The 18,827-nt window shown below is 36.8% G+C and overlaps 2 protein-coding genes across 2 annotated transcripts in view; one reads left to right on the top strand and one right to left on the bottom strand.

Annotated features, from left to right (window-relative positions):
- Positions 1 to 18,827, bottom strand: part of LOC117995603 (uncharacterized) — a 30,731-nt gene that overhangs the window by 11,069 nt on the left and 835 nt on the right. Inside the window, exons 2-6 of the mRNA XM_069509051.1 lie at positions 16,655 to 16,855; positions 15,260 to 15,493; positions 10,663 to 10,846; positions 9,373 to 9,482; positions 1,050 to 1,135 (exon numbers count right to left, since the gene is read on the bottom strand). Of these exons, the coding sequence (XP_069365152.1) occupies positions 1,050 to 1,135; positions 9,373 to 9,482; positions 10,663 to 10,846; positions 15,260 to 15,493; positions 16,655 to 16,855 (815 nt within the window). The remainder of the gene's footprint in view (positions 1 to 1,049; positions 1,136 to 9,372; positions 9,483 to 10,662; positions 10,847 to 15,259; positions 15,494 to 16,654; positions 16,856 to 18,827) is intronic.
- Positions 8,591 to 18,827, top strand: part of Pdp (pyruvate dehydrogenase [acetyl-transferring]-phosphatase 1-like protein, mitochondrial) — a 136,524-nt gene continuing 126,287 nt past the window's right edge. The window contains exon 1 of the mRNA XM_069509083.1: positions 8,591 to 8,605. The gene's annotated coding sequence lies outside the window, so the exon portion shown is untranslated. The remainder of the gene's footprint in view (positions 8,606 to 18,827) is intronic.

Here is an 18,827-nt window from a genome sequence, read left to right as displayed (position 1 = left end):
AGGTCCCGGGTTTGATTCCCGGCAAAGGTAATTTGGAAATTTATATTTTCTCTGGTCTTTTAAATTATCTCTGGTCTGGTCTGGTGGGGGCTTTGACGGTAGCTAGTTACGAGTACCTACCACCCTACCGGCAAAGCCGTGCGCTTAGAAGCATTTAGCGTTCCGGTATGATGCCATGAAGAAACCGATCAGGAGCATGTGTTTAAAGAAACTGTCATATCCCTTCCAAGCTAGCCCGCTTATATCTCAGATTGTATCATCACTTACCATTAGGTGAAATCGCAGTCAAGTACTAAGTTGTATCAGAGAAAAAATCTATATACAAAAATGAATCGCTGAATGTGTTGTTCATCGCAAATCTCGAGAACAACTGAACCAATTTCGCTAATTCTTTTTTATAATATTCCTTGAAGTACGAGGATGGTTCTTACGGAGAGAAAAATTTAATTCAACCTCCCCCTCAATTTTCTAAACTCCACCCGAGCGAAGCCGGGGCAGGTCAGCTAGTAATAAATAATAAAAAAATCAATTATCTAAACAACTAAAAATCGAAATATATTTCGCTATTGGTCATACTGTCGTTTATGCAATAATGATAGGCATGCTAATCAGCAGTTTTAGGTTCACAATGAAAATATTAGGATTTGGGTAGACACCTACAAAATAAGAATTCGCAGCAATTAAAAAAACTAGCTTATCTCCGTGACTTCGTCGCGTGGATTACACGAATTTCAACCTCTACTGTACCACCTTAGGGTTGAATTTTCAAAAATCCTTTCTTAGAGGATGTCTACCTCATAATAGCTATCTGCATGTAAATTTTCAGCCCAATTCGTCAAGTAGTTTGAGCTGTACGATGATAGATCAGTCAGTCAGTCAGTCAGCGTTTTCTTATATATATATATATATAATATATATATATATATATATAATATATATATAATATATATATAATATATATATATATATATATATATATATATATATATATATATATATAGATGTTTGTATCGGATCACTAATACTCTGTTTTAAATCCAATACCAAACCTCTTGACTTCTAAGTCCGCATTATCGGCAACAAGCTTTTCTTGCATATCGTAGCTTTCATTCAATTTCCGAGTCAGATCAATTTCCTTAAAGAAACATTAAAAAGCGTTAAGAAATCCGTCTTTATAATATAACGTATAGTTCTTGCATTTCACGATGGCGAGTGGCTCATGCTTGTGTTAAGTTGTATCGGTATAAGTAAAGTACAGTAAATGTGTGCGTTTGCGAGCGCTTGCTCGCGACTGATTGATCCGACATTCACGCACACACAATGCCCTTTTATACGACGTAACCACAAGTAAAGTTAACTCGCCTTCGTAAATTGCAAGAACTGTACATAATCACTACAAATTCGAAGCCTAAAACACACAAAAAGCGCAACAACAAATCTTCTCATTAAAGTTGTAACACATGGAACTGTATAAATGCATTCACAATACGAAGCGCGCGTACGAGTTACTCTCTTGACGTTAACGTTACACGCTACTGTAACGTACCTGTCAACTACATTTTTATAGTTCCTTGTATTACAAATCGCACACGCGTACGCGCGCGTTTAGTGTGAGTCCTCACCGTCCCTACCGTCACCGTGTTGTGCTCGTGAGTCGGTCGTGACCAACTACCGTTGTTGCATATGTTCCAGCTTCAAAAACATTAATGCTGTAAATATGTAATTTTCTAAGAGGATACATCTACTAAATAATTTAGAAATTACGAGCAAATAGTAGGAAAAAAAAACAAACGTAGATTGTGACTTTGTTTATAGAGATACACAAATGGTCTCGTGTTATTTCTTTAAGGTTAGTCTGCTTGTACCTTTAGGCAGCTTAAATGTTGAACTGATGTTGATAAAACTTGGCACAAAGAAGCTCATATTCTATAGTAGACCAATCAGACTACTTCTCGTACCGGCTGAAAATAAATTTCACAGAAAAAAATAACCAATAAATGGGTGTAATTGAAACAAATCTTTAAGATACTTATGTTGGGTTTTAAATTTCCCGCGAATACTCGCCAACGACACGCCTGAGCAACTTCGGCGCGGACGTCGCCCCCGCACCCTCTCTATGGCAAGATGGCTGCTTGCCTGTGCATTGTATACATGAAGTGAACACTAAAAAAACCAACCTAGACGCATGGCGAAACGAAGAATTGGCGAGTGGTGAGTTAATTAAAGTATAATCGTACATTTTGGTTAATCGAACCGGATTTTGATCTATTCTAACTGGATTCATCCATTTAAGACATCAATAAACGTTTAACATTGTATTCAGTACCTATATGTAATATAAATGTTATCTACGTAATACAATATATGCACACGGTTTTTTACATATCTGGCATAATATTTCAAGCTAATATTATTTCAAACTAATATTTATTCAATAACATAAGGGCTCTAATGTTATTTTCTAAATAAAATTCATAATTATATACGATTACGTCATCGTAAAGTGATCGCGCGAACCGCCATGTTATAGGCGAGGTGAAGGAACTTAGGTACATGAACTGTCATCTGGCAGCTTTTAATCAATTTTTAGTACAAAGTGCCTATTTTGTAATCAATTACGATGGCTAAAAATCCTAAAGCTGAACAAGAGCTCATGAGGTTATCGCAACCTCATGAAACTGTTAAAGAATTATATTTTATGAGAATAAATTCTCTGTATGAATTATCAAAAACTAGTATGGACAGTCCTGCCTCCAAACAAATGTTTATTTCAAAGTACAAGGATGTGGACACGTGGAAAACCTGTTTTGAAAAGGCGGTTCACGAACTTTATGCCTTAAATAAGAAATATGACCCTGATTTTGCACCAACATACACTGAATTTGAAAATTTTGATGTGTTATACTACTCAATTCAAGCAGTTGCTTTAAGTTTGCAAATATCTGAACCTGAAGGTCAACTGAAGCGTGAGACATGTCAATCTGCTGCAAAACCAAAGTTGCCTAAGTTAGAAATTTTCCATTTTGATAGTGCTTTGGAAAACTGGCCAACCTTTCGAGATACATTCACCACTCTAATACACAATAATTCTGAGTTGTCTGATATTGAAAAATTTTATTATTTGTTATCATCGGTGAGCGGCCCTGCATTAACAATATTAAAGTCAATGTCTGTCAGTGCGGAAAATTATTCAATCGTATGGAGTGCATTATTTAAGCGATATGAAAATAAGCGAGCGTTGGCTACTAACTACTTAGACAAAATGTTTAATTTCAAACCATTACAAAATGAGTCTGCGGCAGGTCTCAATTCATTTCTTCAGACATTCCAGGAAAGTGTTAAGGCGTTACAAATGTTAAATATCACAGACTTAGCACAATTTATGTTATTTTATATCGGGATCAGAAATTTAGACTCTAGTACTCGAAGGGAGTTTGAACAGTCGACTTCACAGACTGACATACCAACTTTTAATGAACTGATTGCCTTTATTGAAAATCATATTCGAGTAATCGAGATGACTGAAGGACAAATTAAATCAAAAATGGTTTTTTCTAATAAACAACAAAATCAGGTTAGGTACAGTCAGGCACAAAATAACTTATCAAAACAAAATAAATTAATTAAATCAAATTTTAATACATCAAAACCTGCGTTTGCATCCGAAGTTTCAATTAGTAATGATACTAAGGGCGAGCCCACACAATTCAAAACTAAGGATTGTTTTTATTGTAAAAAATTACATTCAATTTATCGGTGTCCGGACTATTTTGCACTCTCACCAACTCAACGGTTAGATGCAATTAGGAAACACCAGAGGTGCGAAAATTGTTTAAAGCAGCATAGTATTCAAAACTGCCCATCTTCGATTAGGTGCATGTGTTCGAGTCCACATCACTTTTCCTTGCACATAGATAAGGGCACAGATACTGCGGATAGCACAGTTGCGCTAACATGTTCGGCCTCTCTGACTGTTTTACTCGGCACTGCAGTTATTCATGTTGCAGATCGTTGGGGTAAATACCACTCGGTTCGTTGTTTAATTGACAGTGGTGCCATGACGGGCTACATTACTCAAGAGCTAGCTTCGCGTTTAGGTCTAGCACGCCGTAAATGTCACTTTCAACCATTCGGGTTAGGTGGAAATGCGGTTCAAGACCACGGGTTAACCACTTGTACAGTCAAGCCCACAAGTGAAGCAGGTCCTATATTGTCAACTGACACAGTTATTGTTTCAAAAATTACTGGTGCTTTACCCACCATGCCTTTATCTAACAAGGTGATAAATAATTTCAAAAATATAAGTCTAGCAGACCCCTCCTTTTATAAACCGGGTCCTATCGACATGTTAATAGCGGGTGATTTGTTCCCCTATATTTATGATGGCAAACGGATTCTACCACAAGAAAGTGGTATGCCAGTAGCTTTGCACTCGATTTTCGGGTACGTTCTAGCAGGTCAGACTGTGCTGTCTCAACCTTCGAGGCAGTCTGTACCTTCTTCCGTTCAACTTGGGAATCAGAAACACACTCATGTCGAGTACGTCAAGACAGGTCAGACTGTGCTGTCTCAACCTTTGAGTCAGTCTGTACCTTCTTCCGTTCAACTTGGACATCAGAAACACTCTCATGTCGAGTACGTCAAGACGGGTCAGACTATGCTGCCTCAACATGCGAGTCAGTCTGTACCTTCTTCCGTTCAACTTGAACATGAGACAAGCACCTTCAGTGCAATTTGTGGCGTTTCAACGCATATCGATAAAATAATGAATTCTTTTTGGGAATTGGAAAATATACCTACCGAGATCCCACCGAATCCAGATGATGTTTTAGCAGAACAACTATTCGCTCAGGAACATCAGCGTGATAGTAACGGGAGGTATATAGTCAAATACCCATTGCGACCGGGTTATGAGCTTGGCGACTCACGGCAAATTGCTATACGTAGGCTTCTCAATTTAGAATCAAAACTCGAACGCGAGAATGATCTCAAAGTTGAATATCACAAGTTCATGAGTGAGTATGAGTCTCTCGGGCACATGACTTGTCTAGGCTCATTACAAGACGTGGATTCGACGTATGTCATCCCGCATTTTTGTATTGTCAAGCCTTCAAGTACCACGACCTCACATCGAGTGGTGTTTGATGCTTCTTGTAAGACTTCTAACCTCAACTCTCTCAATTCGGTAGTTTTGCCAGGTCCTAAGCTACAAGCGGATCTTAATGAGCTCATCATTAATTTCAGACTCAAAGAAATTTGTTTGTCTGCTGACATTTGCAAAATGTACAGGCAAATTCTAATCGAGCAAAGTCAACGGCCATATCAACACATTCTATGGCGTGTTTCCCAGGATCAACCTATTAAGGTTTACGAACTCAACACAGTTACATATGGTGTTGCCAGCAGTCCATACCTAGCTATAAAGGTACTGCACACTTTAGCGGATGAGGAAGCTGCAACGTATCCTCAGGCCGCCCAGGCCCTCAAGAAAGCATTCTTTATGGATGATTTCTTGTGGTCCGTGGAGACAGTTGATGAAGCTCTACAACTTCAAGATGATCTCATCGCTCTATTGAAACGTGGTGGTTTTCTTTTGCGAAAGTGGTCCAGTAACTCGTTACCAGTTCTCGAGCATCTGCCAGACGACCATCGAGAAACCCCACTGTCATTTGACGATGACAAGAGCTTCGCAATCAAAGTTCTTGGCCTGCAGTGGTCACCCGCTTCCGACTCTTTCACCTTTTCAACTGTGCCTCCAAACCCGGTGGTAACTAAGAGAACTATTTTATCTCAAATAGGTCGTCAGTTCGATCCTCTAGGATATGTGGCTCCTTGTATCTTCTATGCAAAGTGTCTAATGCAGCAGCTATGGTCCTTACAACTAGGGTGGGACGAACCATTGCCAGCGGATTTGGAGGCTCAGTGGCAAACATATGTCAGTGAACTTCATTTACTGTCTCAGTTCAAGCATGAACGACATGCTGTTCTCAAAAAGCATATTCAACTTCAAGTTGTAGGATTTTGCGATGCATCTTCAAGGGGCTACGCTGCTGTGGTCTACTTACGTACTGAAAACACTGATACCAAAATCAGTTTGTTGATTGCAAAATCAAAGGTCGCACCTTTAAAAACAGTTTCTATTCCTCGATTAGAGCTGATGGCTGCGCACCTATTATCCAAGTTAATCAAATATGTATATTCAATGTTAGTAACTCGACAACAGGTATCAGAGATACTTTTATTCACCGACTCGTCAGTGGTCTTGAACTGGCTCAACACGCCTAGTCACACTCTGAAGACTTTTGTGGCCACGCGTGTTGCCAAGATCAATGATGCAGTTCCTTCCTCGTGCTGGAATCATGTCTCAGGCGATAGTAATCCGGCGGATGTGTGTTCTCGTGGTGCGTTACCATCAACGCTACTTGAGATGCCAGAATGGCTCAGCGGCCCACAGTGGCTGTACGAGAACAGATCCACCTGGCCTATAAAGTCAATTGAAGAGTTCAGGGATGAGAATCCACCAGAGCTGAAACCAAGCCCTGCCTTTGGTTTGATTACGACTCAGAAACCTGAGACTAATTTTCTGTGTGAACTGGCAGAAAAGTTTTCAAGTTACACTAAATTAATCAATGTTGTGGCTCGCTGTTACTTATTTCTAAATAACAGTAGATGTCAACCTAAGAAGAGAAGAAGTTTCTCAATTTCCGAAATGAGGACGGCTCATAATGCAATTCTCAAAAGTGTTCAACAGCAACATTTTTCTGATGATATTGCTGCCTTGTCCAAAGGTGAGAAATGTAGTATAGCCCTTCGAAAGCTGAATCCTTTCCTTGATTCAGACAATTTCCTCAGGGTGGGGGGTAGGCTGTCCCAGTCAGACTTGCCTTTCGCTACAAAGCATCCGTTACTTCTTCCTAAGACGAGCCATTTTACCAACATTTTAATTGACCATTACCACAGATTGCACTTACACGTGGGTCCGCGTACTCTTCAAAGTATCCTCTGTCAAAAATATTGGATAGTTTCAGCACGCAGAGTGATAAGGTCACGCACCACGAAATGTATTGCGTGTTTTCGCGTCACGCCATCCATTAAACAACCCATGATGGGTGAACTCCCTAAATTTCGGTCTGAGGACATCCATGTCTTTCATACAGTCGGAGTGGATATGGGTGGTCCGTTTTACATCAAAGAGTCCACTCGTAAAAATGCGCGTGTTTACAAAGCATATCTGTGCCTTTTTGTCTGCTGTGCCACTCGAGCAGTGCATTTAGAAGTTGTTTCATCCTTAAGCACCGAAAGCTTTTTACATAGTTTTGACCGTTTCTGCGCAAGGCGTGGAATTTGTAACTCCTTAATATCAGACCAGGGGGCCAACTTTGTATCGGCTGGTAGACACCTTGCAGAAGTCTCGAAATTCTTAAAATCAAATTTCAACGAGCTATCGACCGAGCTTTCTAAACGTAATGTCAAGTGGAGACATAACCCACCAACTGGCAGTCATTTTGGTGGAATTTTCGAAAGTGGCATCAAAATGGCTAAACTGCATTTAAAGAGATCGGTCGGCACTCGAGCTTTAACCTTTGAAGAGCTTACCACTGTGTTTGCTCGTGTCGAAGCAGTTCTTAACTCCAGACCATTGTGCGCCTTATCAAGCGACCCAAATGAATTTGAGATGTTAACGCCGTCACATTTCTTGATAGGACGCGAACTGCTATCCGTACCCGAATATGACATTACAGAAATTTCTGAAAACCGTTTAAACCGTTGGCAACTTGTGCAACAAATCTCTCAACAGTTTTGGAGAAAATGGAGGCAGGACTACCTCCATTTGCTACAACAACGGCAAAAGTGGCTTACCAAAAATTCAAATATGAAAATAGGTGATCTGGTGTTAGTAAACTCAGATCATCTTCCACCCTTGCAATGGAGTCTCGCAAGAGTCACTAAATTGCATCCCGGGCCTGACGGCATAGTTCGCGTGGTCAGCGTTCGAACAAAGAATTCCGAATTCACTCGACCCATAGTTAAGTTGAGTCCTTTACCTCTGGAAACGGAGTCAGCTTAGCCATGTATGCATAATGTCTTTATTTATTTACATATATTTTGTTCAACTTAGCTTCAATTATATTTTCGTTAGCCATTTAGTTTATGCAATTCAACATGCTTATAATTATATGTCTATATTTATTATCTATACAGTCCACACTCTATTAAATTAATTATTCAACTAACAGTTATGCACTAACTTTCAATAAATTTTATTTTCAATTGGTGTCTTAACTGGTGAAATCCAGATGGATTTCGGTGGGGGGAAATGTTGGGTTTTAAATTTCCCGCGAATACTCGCCAACGACACGCCTGAGCAACTTCGGCGCGGACGTCGCCCCCGCACCCTCTCTATGGCAAGATGGCTGCTTGCCTGTGCATTGTATACATGAAGTGAACACTAAAAAAACCAACCTAGACGCATGGCGAAACGAAGAATTGGCGAGTGGTGAGTTAATTAAAGTATAATCGTACAACTTATACGAGTATATTATATTGTTAAAAAAACACGAATTGCATCAAATGTGTAGTAATAGTCCCATTAATTTATTGTATGGTAAAAATACAATAATTGTTTAATGATACGTATCTTTGATGAAAAATTGCTAAATTCTTGATTCAGCATTCATACAATTTGGGGCTTCTTTTTCGCCAGTTAGCAATATAATTATAGCTACCTACTGTTTATGTTCCATATTTTTTAGGGTTCCGTACCTCAAAAGGAAAAACGGAACCCTTGTAGGATCACTTTGTTGTCTGTCTGTCTGTCAAGAAACCTACAGGGTACTTCCCGTTGACCTAGACTCATGAAATTTGGCAAGTAGGTGGGTCTTATAGCTGGCTTTAGGGGAAAAATCTGAAAACAGTGAATTTAGGGTTAGATCACACAAAAAAAATTAAATTGTGGTCATGAACTAATAATTAGTATTTTCAGTATTCGTAGTAAGATAACTTTATCAAGTGGGGTATCATATAAAAGGGCTTCACCTGTGCATTCTAAAACAGATTTTTATTAATTTTTATGCATCATAGTTTTTGAATTATCGTGCAAAATGTCGAAAAAATACGACTGTAGTACGGAACCCTCATTGCGCGAGCCTGACTCGCACTTGGCCGGTTTTTTAAACTGGAAACGATAAATTAAGTACGTAGCTTGGAAGTTGAATAACACCCCTTGACCTTATGGTCTGACAGATGTAAGAATCGGTCTAGGATTAATCATATCAGGTTTTTTCCGTTGGCTGGCAAATAATATAGCCTAATAATCTTGGTATTTTAGTAAAAAAATTATAATATTATATTTCGTGAAGTTCTAGAACGTACAGACTTGCTTCGAAGGGGTGGATCACAGGTGACATGAGAAGCGTTTCTGTTCAATGAAGCTAGAAGTACCGTTGGATGGTTCATTTTCATTTCGTGATACCACGGCGAATCTATGTTACAATAACAATGATTAGGTTAGGTTGTTTATAAATATTTTCATAATTAGTATAGGTACGAATGTGCAGCCGGGGCAAGACTACTAGCACAGATGTATTTAGATAAAAAGAGCTCTGAACAACTAGGAAGGGGATGTATCTGCGTACGCATCTGATCCGTACAAAATGACTTCTCACGCGCCACTTGAACTCTATGGGTCAATAATTGATCTGTCAAAAGTATGTAAAATAAGGACTTAAATCGTACTTTTGACATGACAATTGACACATAAAGTTAAAATGGCGCGTGAAAAGTCATTTTGTATGCATAATATATCGTTATACTTACTGCTCTTTCCTACAGCACGAAAAACGTAATATTTACTAACATTGACTTATATATTACTTTGCAAGGACAGGGCCATTGAACAAGCAAAATGGCACCGACTCACTGGTTCTAAAATGTTTATTTAGCACCAATGCAACCTCAGTGACGTCCGGATTTTAAACGGGTCGTTCATTAGTATCTAAGAGGTGGCGCTGATTTATTTGTTTCCAAAACCGTGAAAAATGTTGTTTGCTTGGACACATCTTGTCATTTATATCGATGTTTACTGACTAAATAATTGCACGGCGCGCGTCAAACACCAGCGCTGTCGCGGCTCATTTAAGCCACCAAATAAATCGATAAATTACCCACTGCGCAGGTTGGACTTGGGTATTGGCGAATCACGTGACAATCCTACGCAGTGACTTGATTTTAGGAGGCCTTGGTTATGACTTATGAGTGTAGCGCGCAGTACCCTCGCGGCCAAGGCTACCAAAAAACAAGCTACTGCGTAGGGTTGTCACGTGACTAGCCAACGCCTAAGGAAATATTCAACGATTACGATTGAATCTACTACCTAACTCACCCTGTGAGTGTGAAAGTGAAACCCGAATTCGGAAGCTTCGTAGAAAAAAATGCGAATTGTGACGTAAAAAAACTACGTAGAAAAAAATGCGAATTGTGACTTTACAGATACCTGTAATTGTGTTAGTAGGTAAAAATAACCATTCAAAAAAGTCACTTATGATAGAATTTATGTGCTTGTTTTTTAATTGAAATCGATAAATGGATCGTTAAATGAACTGCTGCTGTTTTTTATCTTTACTATATTAATATTTCCAAAACCGACAAAAAATATTTTCTTACCAGATGTATGGATGCTTTTCAATCGACGATTTGTACCGTCATTTGAATTTTTTGATTTTATCACTTCCGGATCTACCAGCTTTTGTATATTTCTAGTAAGTCGATCGAAACGTTCCATCTCATGAAGAAGTAATTCATTTCGTTCACTCAACTCCTTCATGTCACTTTCCGTTAGATTAGACTTCTAAAACGTTTTACCAATTATTTATTAGGAGGCAACTATAATTTTTATGATAGTGTTTTTATCTAAGTACACTTTCCCAGATACCCAGGGAGATACAGGTTTTAATCCTGCCAATTCCACCATTTTGGATATGTAGGTATCTATAATATAAAAATGAATCACTAAATGTGTTGGTCATCGCAAATCTCGAGAACAGCTGAACCGATTTCGCTAATTCTTTTTTTTATAATATTCCTTGAAGTACGAGGATGGTTCTTACGGAGAGAAAAATTTAAAAAATTTGAATCGACTGTTAGGCGGAACAAAGTTCGCCAGGGCAGCTAGTTTAAAAATAATTGTTGTACAACTTTCGTACCTACAGCCAACTACTTACGGCCGAATACCATCCCAAACGCTTAGGGACTGATTTTTGCCATTTATAGTTTAACTAATTTAGGCCCGCGACTTAGTCCGCATGGACTACAAAAGGGATTGAATTTGACCCCATCAGGGATTGAATTTTTAAAAAATCCTTTCTTAGCGGATGTCTACGTCACAATAGCTATATGCATGCCAAATTTCAGTCCGATCCGTAATTTGAGCTGTGCGTTGATAGATCAGTCAGTCAGTTTTACCTGTTATACCTATATTTATATGGAAAATAAAACACAAAGGAAGGTTCCAGCTAAGCGATTGCTAACGTGTTAACAGTTTTCAGATTGCCCTAAAATCTTTTGATATTTAAGTGTGTAAAAAGTTAAATATTTTTTACAATCTCACCTAGTAAAAATGATGATGTAATCTGAGATGGAAGCGTTCTAGCCTAAAACTGGTATGACAGTTTACAACTTACATTAAACTCATGCCAAAAAGCCCTGGAGACCGACCGCTTTAATTTGCCAGGTATAGTGTTACGATCACAAATTATTACTTGGTTACTGATTGGCCGACACTCGCTTACTATTGCCTACAATGCATTGTTGTGACAAAACTATCATAAATTCAGCCAATCACAACAATTATTGAGATTGTAATAATTCTTTACGTGATCAAATCAGAAATGAGGAGATCCGTAGGAGAACTAGAGTAACCGACATAGCTCAACGGTCAAGTTGTTCAAACTCCCTAAACTAAACTTAAATGACAGGCCTAAAATTTCCTTTAAAATTTCCAGGCTTTTTCAAAAAATGCGGAAAAGGATAGCATGTTAATATATATTAAACTTGTATACAACAGAATTTGCCACATTTTATACCTAAATGACTTCCATTTAAATTCACTTCCAACAAAATTACTTCAATAGAACAAACCCTTTGTATTTCAAGCAGTCTCGCTCTGGAGTCTCGTACAGTTCGTGCACTTTTTCGCGTTTCCGTATGGATGTCACGTATTTGCCTTGTAAGCGGATCATCCTCGTCTTTTGGAGACGGCGAAGCTGCAAAAGGCACAATACAAAAACATAATTGGTAGATCGAGAATGTGTGAGAAGAAAACTGATGCTAGTTCTTACACCATTGAATACCAAGAAAATTTGGTCGCATCCTTCCAAGAATAACTCGTAGTTGGCAACCGTCATCATAACCCATACTATAAATGCGAAAGTGTGTTTGCTGTTGGTTTGTTGGTTTGTCCTCCAATCACGTCGCAACGGAGATTTTTTGCATGGGTGTTTAAGTATTTAAGTTGCATGGGTAAGGTTTAAGACCTGGAGAGTGACATAGGTTACTTTTATCTCGGAAAATCAAAAGTCCCACGGGATTTTTAAAAACTTAAATCCACGCGTATGAAGTCGCGGGCATCAGCTAGTAATATATAAACATCAACTACGGCAACTACCAGTTAACTCGTATACAAGTATGTACCTATTAAATTCAACGCTTGTCGATTTTTATTGATATTTTGTCTGAAATCGATTCAAATCATACCTAATTCTTCATGTTTCATTGATTCAATATCACTAAAAAGAACAACTATGTACCAAAATATTTAAAGTATGAATTAAATAATGCTACTAGGTACTTTTTAGGGTTCCGTACCTCAAAAAGAAAAACGGAACCCTTATAGGATCACTTTGTTGTCTGTCTGTCTGTCTGTCGGTCTGTCAAGAAACCTACAGTGTACTTCCCGTTGACCTAGAATCATGAAATTTGGCAGGTAGGTAGGTCTTATAGCAGACATTCGGGGAAAAATCTGAAAACCGTGAATTTGTGGTTACATCACACAAAAAAATTAAATTGTGGTCATAAACTAATAATTAGTATTTTCAATTTTCGAAGTAAGATAACTATATCAAGTGGGGTATCATATGAAAGGGCTTCACCTGTGCATTCTAAAACAGATTTTTACTTATTTTTATGCATCATAGTTTTTGAGTTATCGTGCAAAATGTCAAAAAAATACGACTGTAGTACGGAACCCTCGTTGCGCGAGCCTGACTCTCACTTGGCCGGTTTTTTTATTGTTGTTTTTAAAGCTCCATACCCAAAGGGTACCAACTGGACCCTATTACTAAGACTCTAATCTATTATTTACACACACACACACATGCACACACGCTCACACATACTCATAAGCACACACTCACACACGCATACACACACACATACAATCATACACACACTGTTGTAATTTTATTTTATTATTGTATATACCTACATTTATTCTAACTCTATTCTGTTAAAATAGTTTAATTATAATTTTAAGTAATCTCTTTTGGCCTTCTGTTATACCTAGATTTAAATTTAAATAATAATTATGTATTTACGCTGTTGATTACTTTCAAATAAACAAAATAAAAAAATAAAATAAAATTATAGGTAGAGACCTGAAATTTTCGATGTTGGCCCGCTGACGGTTGATTATGATGATAACGCGGACGAAGTCGCGGGCAACTGCTAGTATTATAAAAAATTTCGGACTGATTTATATATCAACGGACAGCCAAAACCGCTGGTCATAGAGACATGAAATTATGAGGGTGTGTTCTTTGTAAAGAGTATCGACAAAAAGAGATTTTTTGAAACTTCACCTATAAGTGGATTAAATGGGGGACGGAAGTTTGTATAAAAGTCCGTCATTTCTAAAGTTACATCGATAAAAATTGATATTTAGTTTAAAAAATATAAAACACGTTTTTTGAAAACTCTACTACCAAGGAGTCCGTCATTTTTCAAGTTATTTGCATGAAAATTGGTATTTGGGTTTTCGGTCACGAATGAAGAAATACGTGTTTCAGGGTTTTTGGAAATTCAACCCCCACCTCGATTTACTAAATTCCACCCGAGCGAAGCCGGGGCGGGTCAGCTAGTGAGATATAATTTATTAAGGCAATTTGCAAATCTGGTTGTTCCAATAAATATTTAAAAAAACTTAACCCACTTATAACTTGCTAGCGGATCTTTGTAATTTACCCATAATAATAAAATCAGGCAACGCTAAAGGGCCACCATACCTACTTTCAATTCTATGAAACTCTTTACAAATTCTTACGAACTCTGAAGCCAAACATTAGAGAATAATGTTACTTTAAACAAGTAAAAACGATGTCAAAAACATTTCTAGAAACTAAACAGTAGGTACGACGAAGTAGAAAACAACATTGCTACGAAGTGTAGTATTTCATTCAGTTATAATAACTTTAGATTAATTTTTCTGCACGGGTTTCAATCTCAACCTCGTTTCAATTACGCTGACTCTTGTAATATGAACAACAAGCAATAATGTCTTTGTAGACAAAAACATAATTAACCTTTGATTATTTTTAATTGACTTACATGATCTTGAATTCTGAAAAATAAAAGAAAAAAAATTATAACAATATGAGAGCAATATTTTAACATACTACAACATTACTCTTTGTAAGAATCTAGTTTTTTAAATCAAATCACTTTTAATGGATTGACATATATTAGTGATCTATCTCTCTTTTTGTCTATCTATCAGCTGTGTGTTCGCTGTTATCTTGTAATGGATCTTGATAAAATTGAACACCATGATATTGCCATTATAGACAATACAAGATTTTTAGGGTTCCGTACTTTAAAGTAAGATTACTATACCAGGTGGGGTATCATAATAAAGTTTTTTATCTCTACATTCTAAAACAGATTTTTATGTATAATGGTTTTGATTTATCGTGCAAAATGACTAAAAAGATACGACTGTAGTACGGAAACCTCGGTGCGCGAGTCTGACTCGTACCTACTTGGCCGAATTCTTTATAGCTTGGGAAAATATCTTAGTCTAAATATCATATTATTTTATTCCAAGCATAAAATTCACATACAACTAGATAGACTATTATAATAAGGCAAAGAAGAAGTAAACTTAATTTGACTAAACAAACTTTCTCGTAATTCAACGACTTATATTTTTTGCAATAGGTATCAATATCTAATAAAAACTAATACTTTAGGTAGGTTTCAACACAAATACCTTAGACACGATTGGTCGACCACAACATTTCCCGTACTCATCATTTTTCCAAATGCCCGTTAATTTTTGACCGTCGTCATGGCATTCCTTTGATTTTAACAATAATTTAGTACACTTTTTGGAAGAATTAGAAGATTGTTGCATACTATCTTTTGTGGAAAACCTGTCGTCACCTTGGGCTGATGAATCTTTTTTTAGACGAAAATTTTCTTTGACTCTATCATTTTTTCGGATCTTCGACCGGAAAGTAAAAGAACTTTAGTTAATATTCCTTTTAGATGATCATAATTTAATAAATTTGCATTAAGAATCTGGCGTAAACAAGCTACCTACTTCAAAGAATTTAAAAACTATTAATATCTTTCCGTAGAGACAAAGAATATTATCAATAAGTCAATAAACTCTCACAATAAGGAAGGTATAGAAATCTCTATATTATATAAAAATGAATCGCTGAATGTGTTGCTGATCGCAAATCTGGAGAACAGGGGAACCGATTTCGCTAATTCTTTTTTATAATATTCCTTGAAGTACGGTGGTTCTTACGGAGAGAAAAATTAAAAAAAAATGCCTGAAAAAGAATCGACTGTTAGGCGGTACAAAGTTCGCCGGGGCAGCTAGTAATGCTATAAAAACTGACTTTTTTAAAAAATAATGTACTTATTGCATGTATGCTATGTACTAAATGGTTAAAAGTACCTATGTTATGGTTTAATACTGAAATATTACACTGATCATGAATTATTTAGATATTCTTATCCATTGAATGGTTCATCAAATTAATTTTCACCTTCAAATGAATCCATTCTGACGGTATGACCTTTCCAATGAAAAAATAATTTTTGAAATCGATTCAGATTTGACGGAATTCTAGAGTAACATACCTACAAAAAAGGCGTTGAATCGAGAAGCTTCTCCTTTTTGAAGTTGGTTAAAAATGATAACTACGAGAAAGAATGTGTTTACGTGTCAACGTAATTAAATATCGCATTACCTGATAGAGACTCATACTCGACTCAAACTGAGTAGCTAGGTATTAATTAGCAAGAGCTCTCAAACTGTAGGTACCTATTAACATTTGAATAGAGATTTAGGAGATTTCAATATAAGTTTCTCAAAGGATTGTCTAGTCACAGATCACTGGTAGGAATCTTATTATTTACCAGATGATGCCCGCGATTTTGTCCGCGTGGATTTAGGTTTTTGAAAATCCCGTGGGAACTCTTTAATTTTCTGGGATCAAAAGTAGCCTATGTTCTTTTCCGGTATGCAAGCTATCTCTATACCAAATTTCATCAAAATCGGTTAATCGGCCGTGAAAAGCTAGTAGACAGACAGACAGACATACTTTCGTATTTATAATATATAAAAAGTATGAATTCAATGTATACATACAGTTAGCAAAGTAGTTTCCGAGGATGGATTGCCGTCGCGTGGTGATTTAAAGCAGCATTCTAGAACCTCGTGGCTATCTGGCTTTTTTGGATTACGCCAAAATTTTGGCAACGCGTGAAACTTCGGGTGATTTAGACCAATTGAAGTGCAACTTCGAGGAGACTCACGCAAAGACCTTTTCTTTGAATAAATCTTTGTAGACTGAAAAAATTGGTTAGCAGTGTGAAAATTAATACATTTAAACTTGTTATCATCATGATCACCCCATCGTCGGCTCACTACAGAGCACGGGTCTCTTCTCATAGTGAGAAAGGTTTTGGCCATAGTCTACCACGCTGGCCATGTGCGGGTTGGTAGACTTCACACACCTTTGAGAACATTATGAAGAACTCTCAGGCATGTAGGTCCTCACGATGTTTCCCTTCACTGTTAAAGCAAGTGATATTTAATTACTTAAAACGCACATAACTCCGAAAAGTTAGAGGTGCGTGTCCGGGATCGAACCCCCAACCACCGTTTAGAAGATGAACGTCCTAACCACTAGACTATCACAGCTGTCCTTTTTGTAAACTTGTAGGTTATTCAAATACCTTTAAAATCCTATAAAGAAAACTACTAACCGTAAAAAAAATTAATACCAAAAATTTACAGAAATCTGAATACATAAATCCCTGCAACTGTAAATGTCCGCCCATTGAAATGGTTAGTGAACACATGTATATAGGACTCAAAATCGACAATCGCTTTAATTGGCTCCCTCATATAAACTATATTTGCAATAAATTAAGAGCTATCCTAAGTAAAATGTATATACTTAAATTTAAACTTCCATATAGGACGCTGAGACTGCTTTACTTAGCATTGGCAGACTCTATAATTGATTATGGCTTAAGTAGTTATGGTAGAACCTTCAAAACTTATCTGTTACGCATATACAACTTACAAATAAAAATAATTAAAACCATAGTACCTAAAAAAATTAAATTAAAATTTTCTAATGATTATTCTAAATTATTTAAGTACTGCAAGTTACTGCCAGTGCTAAGTAAGGTTAGCCTGGCGATCCTGAAAGAAGAATATCATAACATAAAGCACCTAACATGTAAAGAGAGAAACAGAAAGCTGCGCATCTTACCAAACTACAAGAAGTTTAAATTACCTAAGACTAATAATAAGTATGGAACTAGAACATGTTCATATATCTTAGCAAATATAATGAATAACTTACCTGTAACTCTGCAAAATACCTACAGTAAAAGAGCGATTTTTATAAGAAATTGTAAGAGGCACTTCCTGGATCTAGGTGCCTCTTTGGATGCCTAGTCTAGGTCTAGGAAGTGTTTCATGCAACGATATTTTATATGTACAAATATGCACTAATTAACAGCTTTTATTTTTATAACAGTTTTTTACCTAGATTTTATTAAATTTGTATAACGCGAACTCGCCATCCTCACATAAACTTTAACAGTTTCTAGAGGATGGCGAACTGTTTATTTTAAAATGTATTATTGAAATTTACGTGATCAATAAAAAAAACAAAAAAAAAAAAATGCTCCTAGTATTTTTACGATGTTGTATTGTTCGCGAAAGGTCATTCAATGGATGGAGGATGGCAATCGGAAATCTTCTAGTTAGGTGACATAACAGACCGGGTAATCAATATCGATAATTTTTTTGGTACACAACAAAATAAGAAAAAATTATTACCACCTTTTTTAAAAGTAATATTTAACTTTTTTATATGTGATTCGGAGTTTATCATGTAAATATTATATTTGGTTTATTAATCAATAGGCAACTTTTAAAAATAAGTAAAAAGAAAAATGTAGCCTTAGAATTTATTTACTTCCAATATCACTTTTATATTTAAAATAAATATTGTACAAACACTCCACAAAAGAAGCAGTTCTTAGAAAAATATCAATTCGCGTTTAATTGAATATTACATTTTTTAATTTTGGCGAACGTCAAACATTTCAAGCCCTACGAGATTTTACCGAGAGAACTCGTTTTAACGTAAGTAATTATTTTCTCTTTCTCTTCCTAGTGGATTGGTTTCGATCAATGTTGTAGGTATTACATCATCATCATCATCATTATCAACCGATAGACGTCCACTGGACATAGGTCTCTTGTAGGGACTTCCACACGCCACGGTCTTGCGCCGCCT

Source organism: Maniola hyperantus, chromosome Z, assembly GCF_902806685.2.
Source record: "Maniola hyperantus chromosome Z, iAphHyp1.2, whole genome shotgun sequence".
Classification (NCBI taxonomy): domain Eukaryota; kingdom Metazoa; phylum Arthropoda; class Insecta; order Lepidoptera; family Nymphalidae; genus Maniola; species Maniola hyperantus.
The sequence above is the reverse complement of the archived record's forward strand: the minus strand, read 5'-3'. Positions and strand labels throughout refer to the sequence as shown.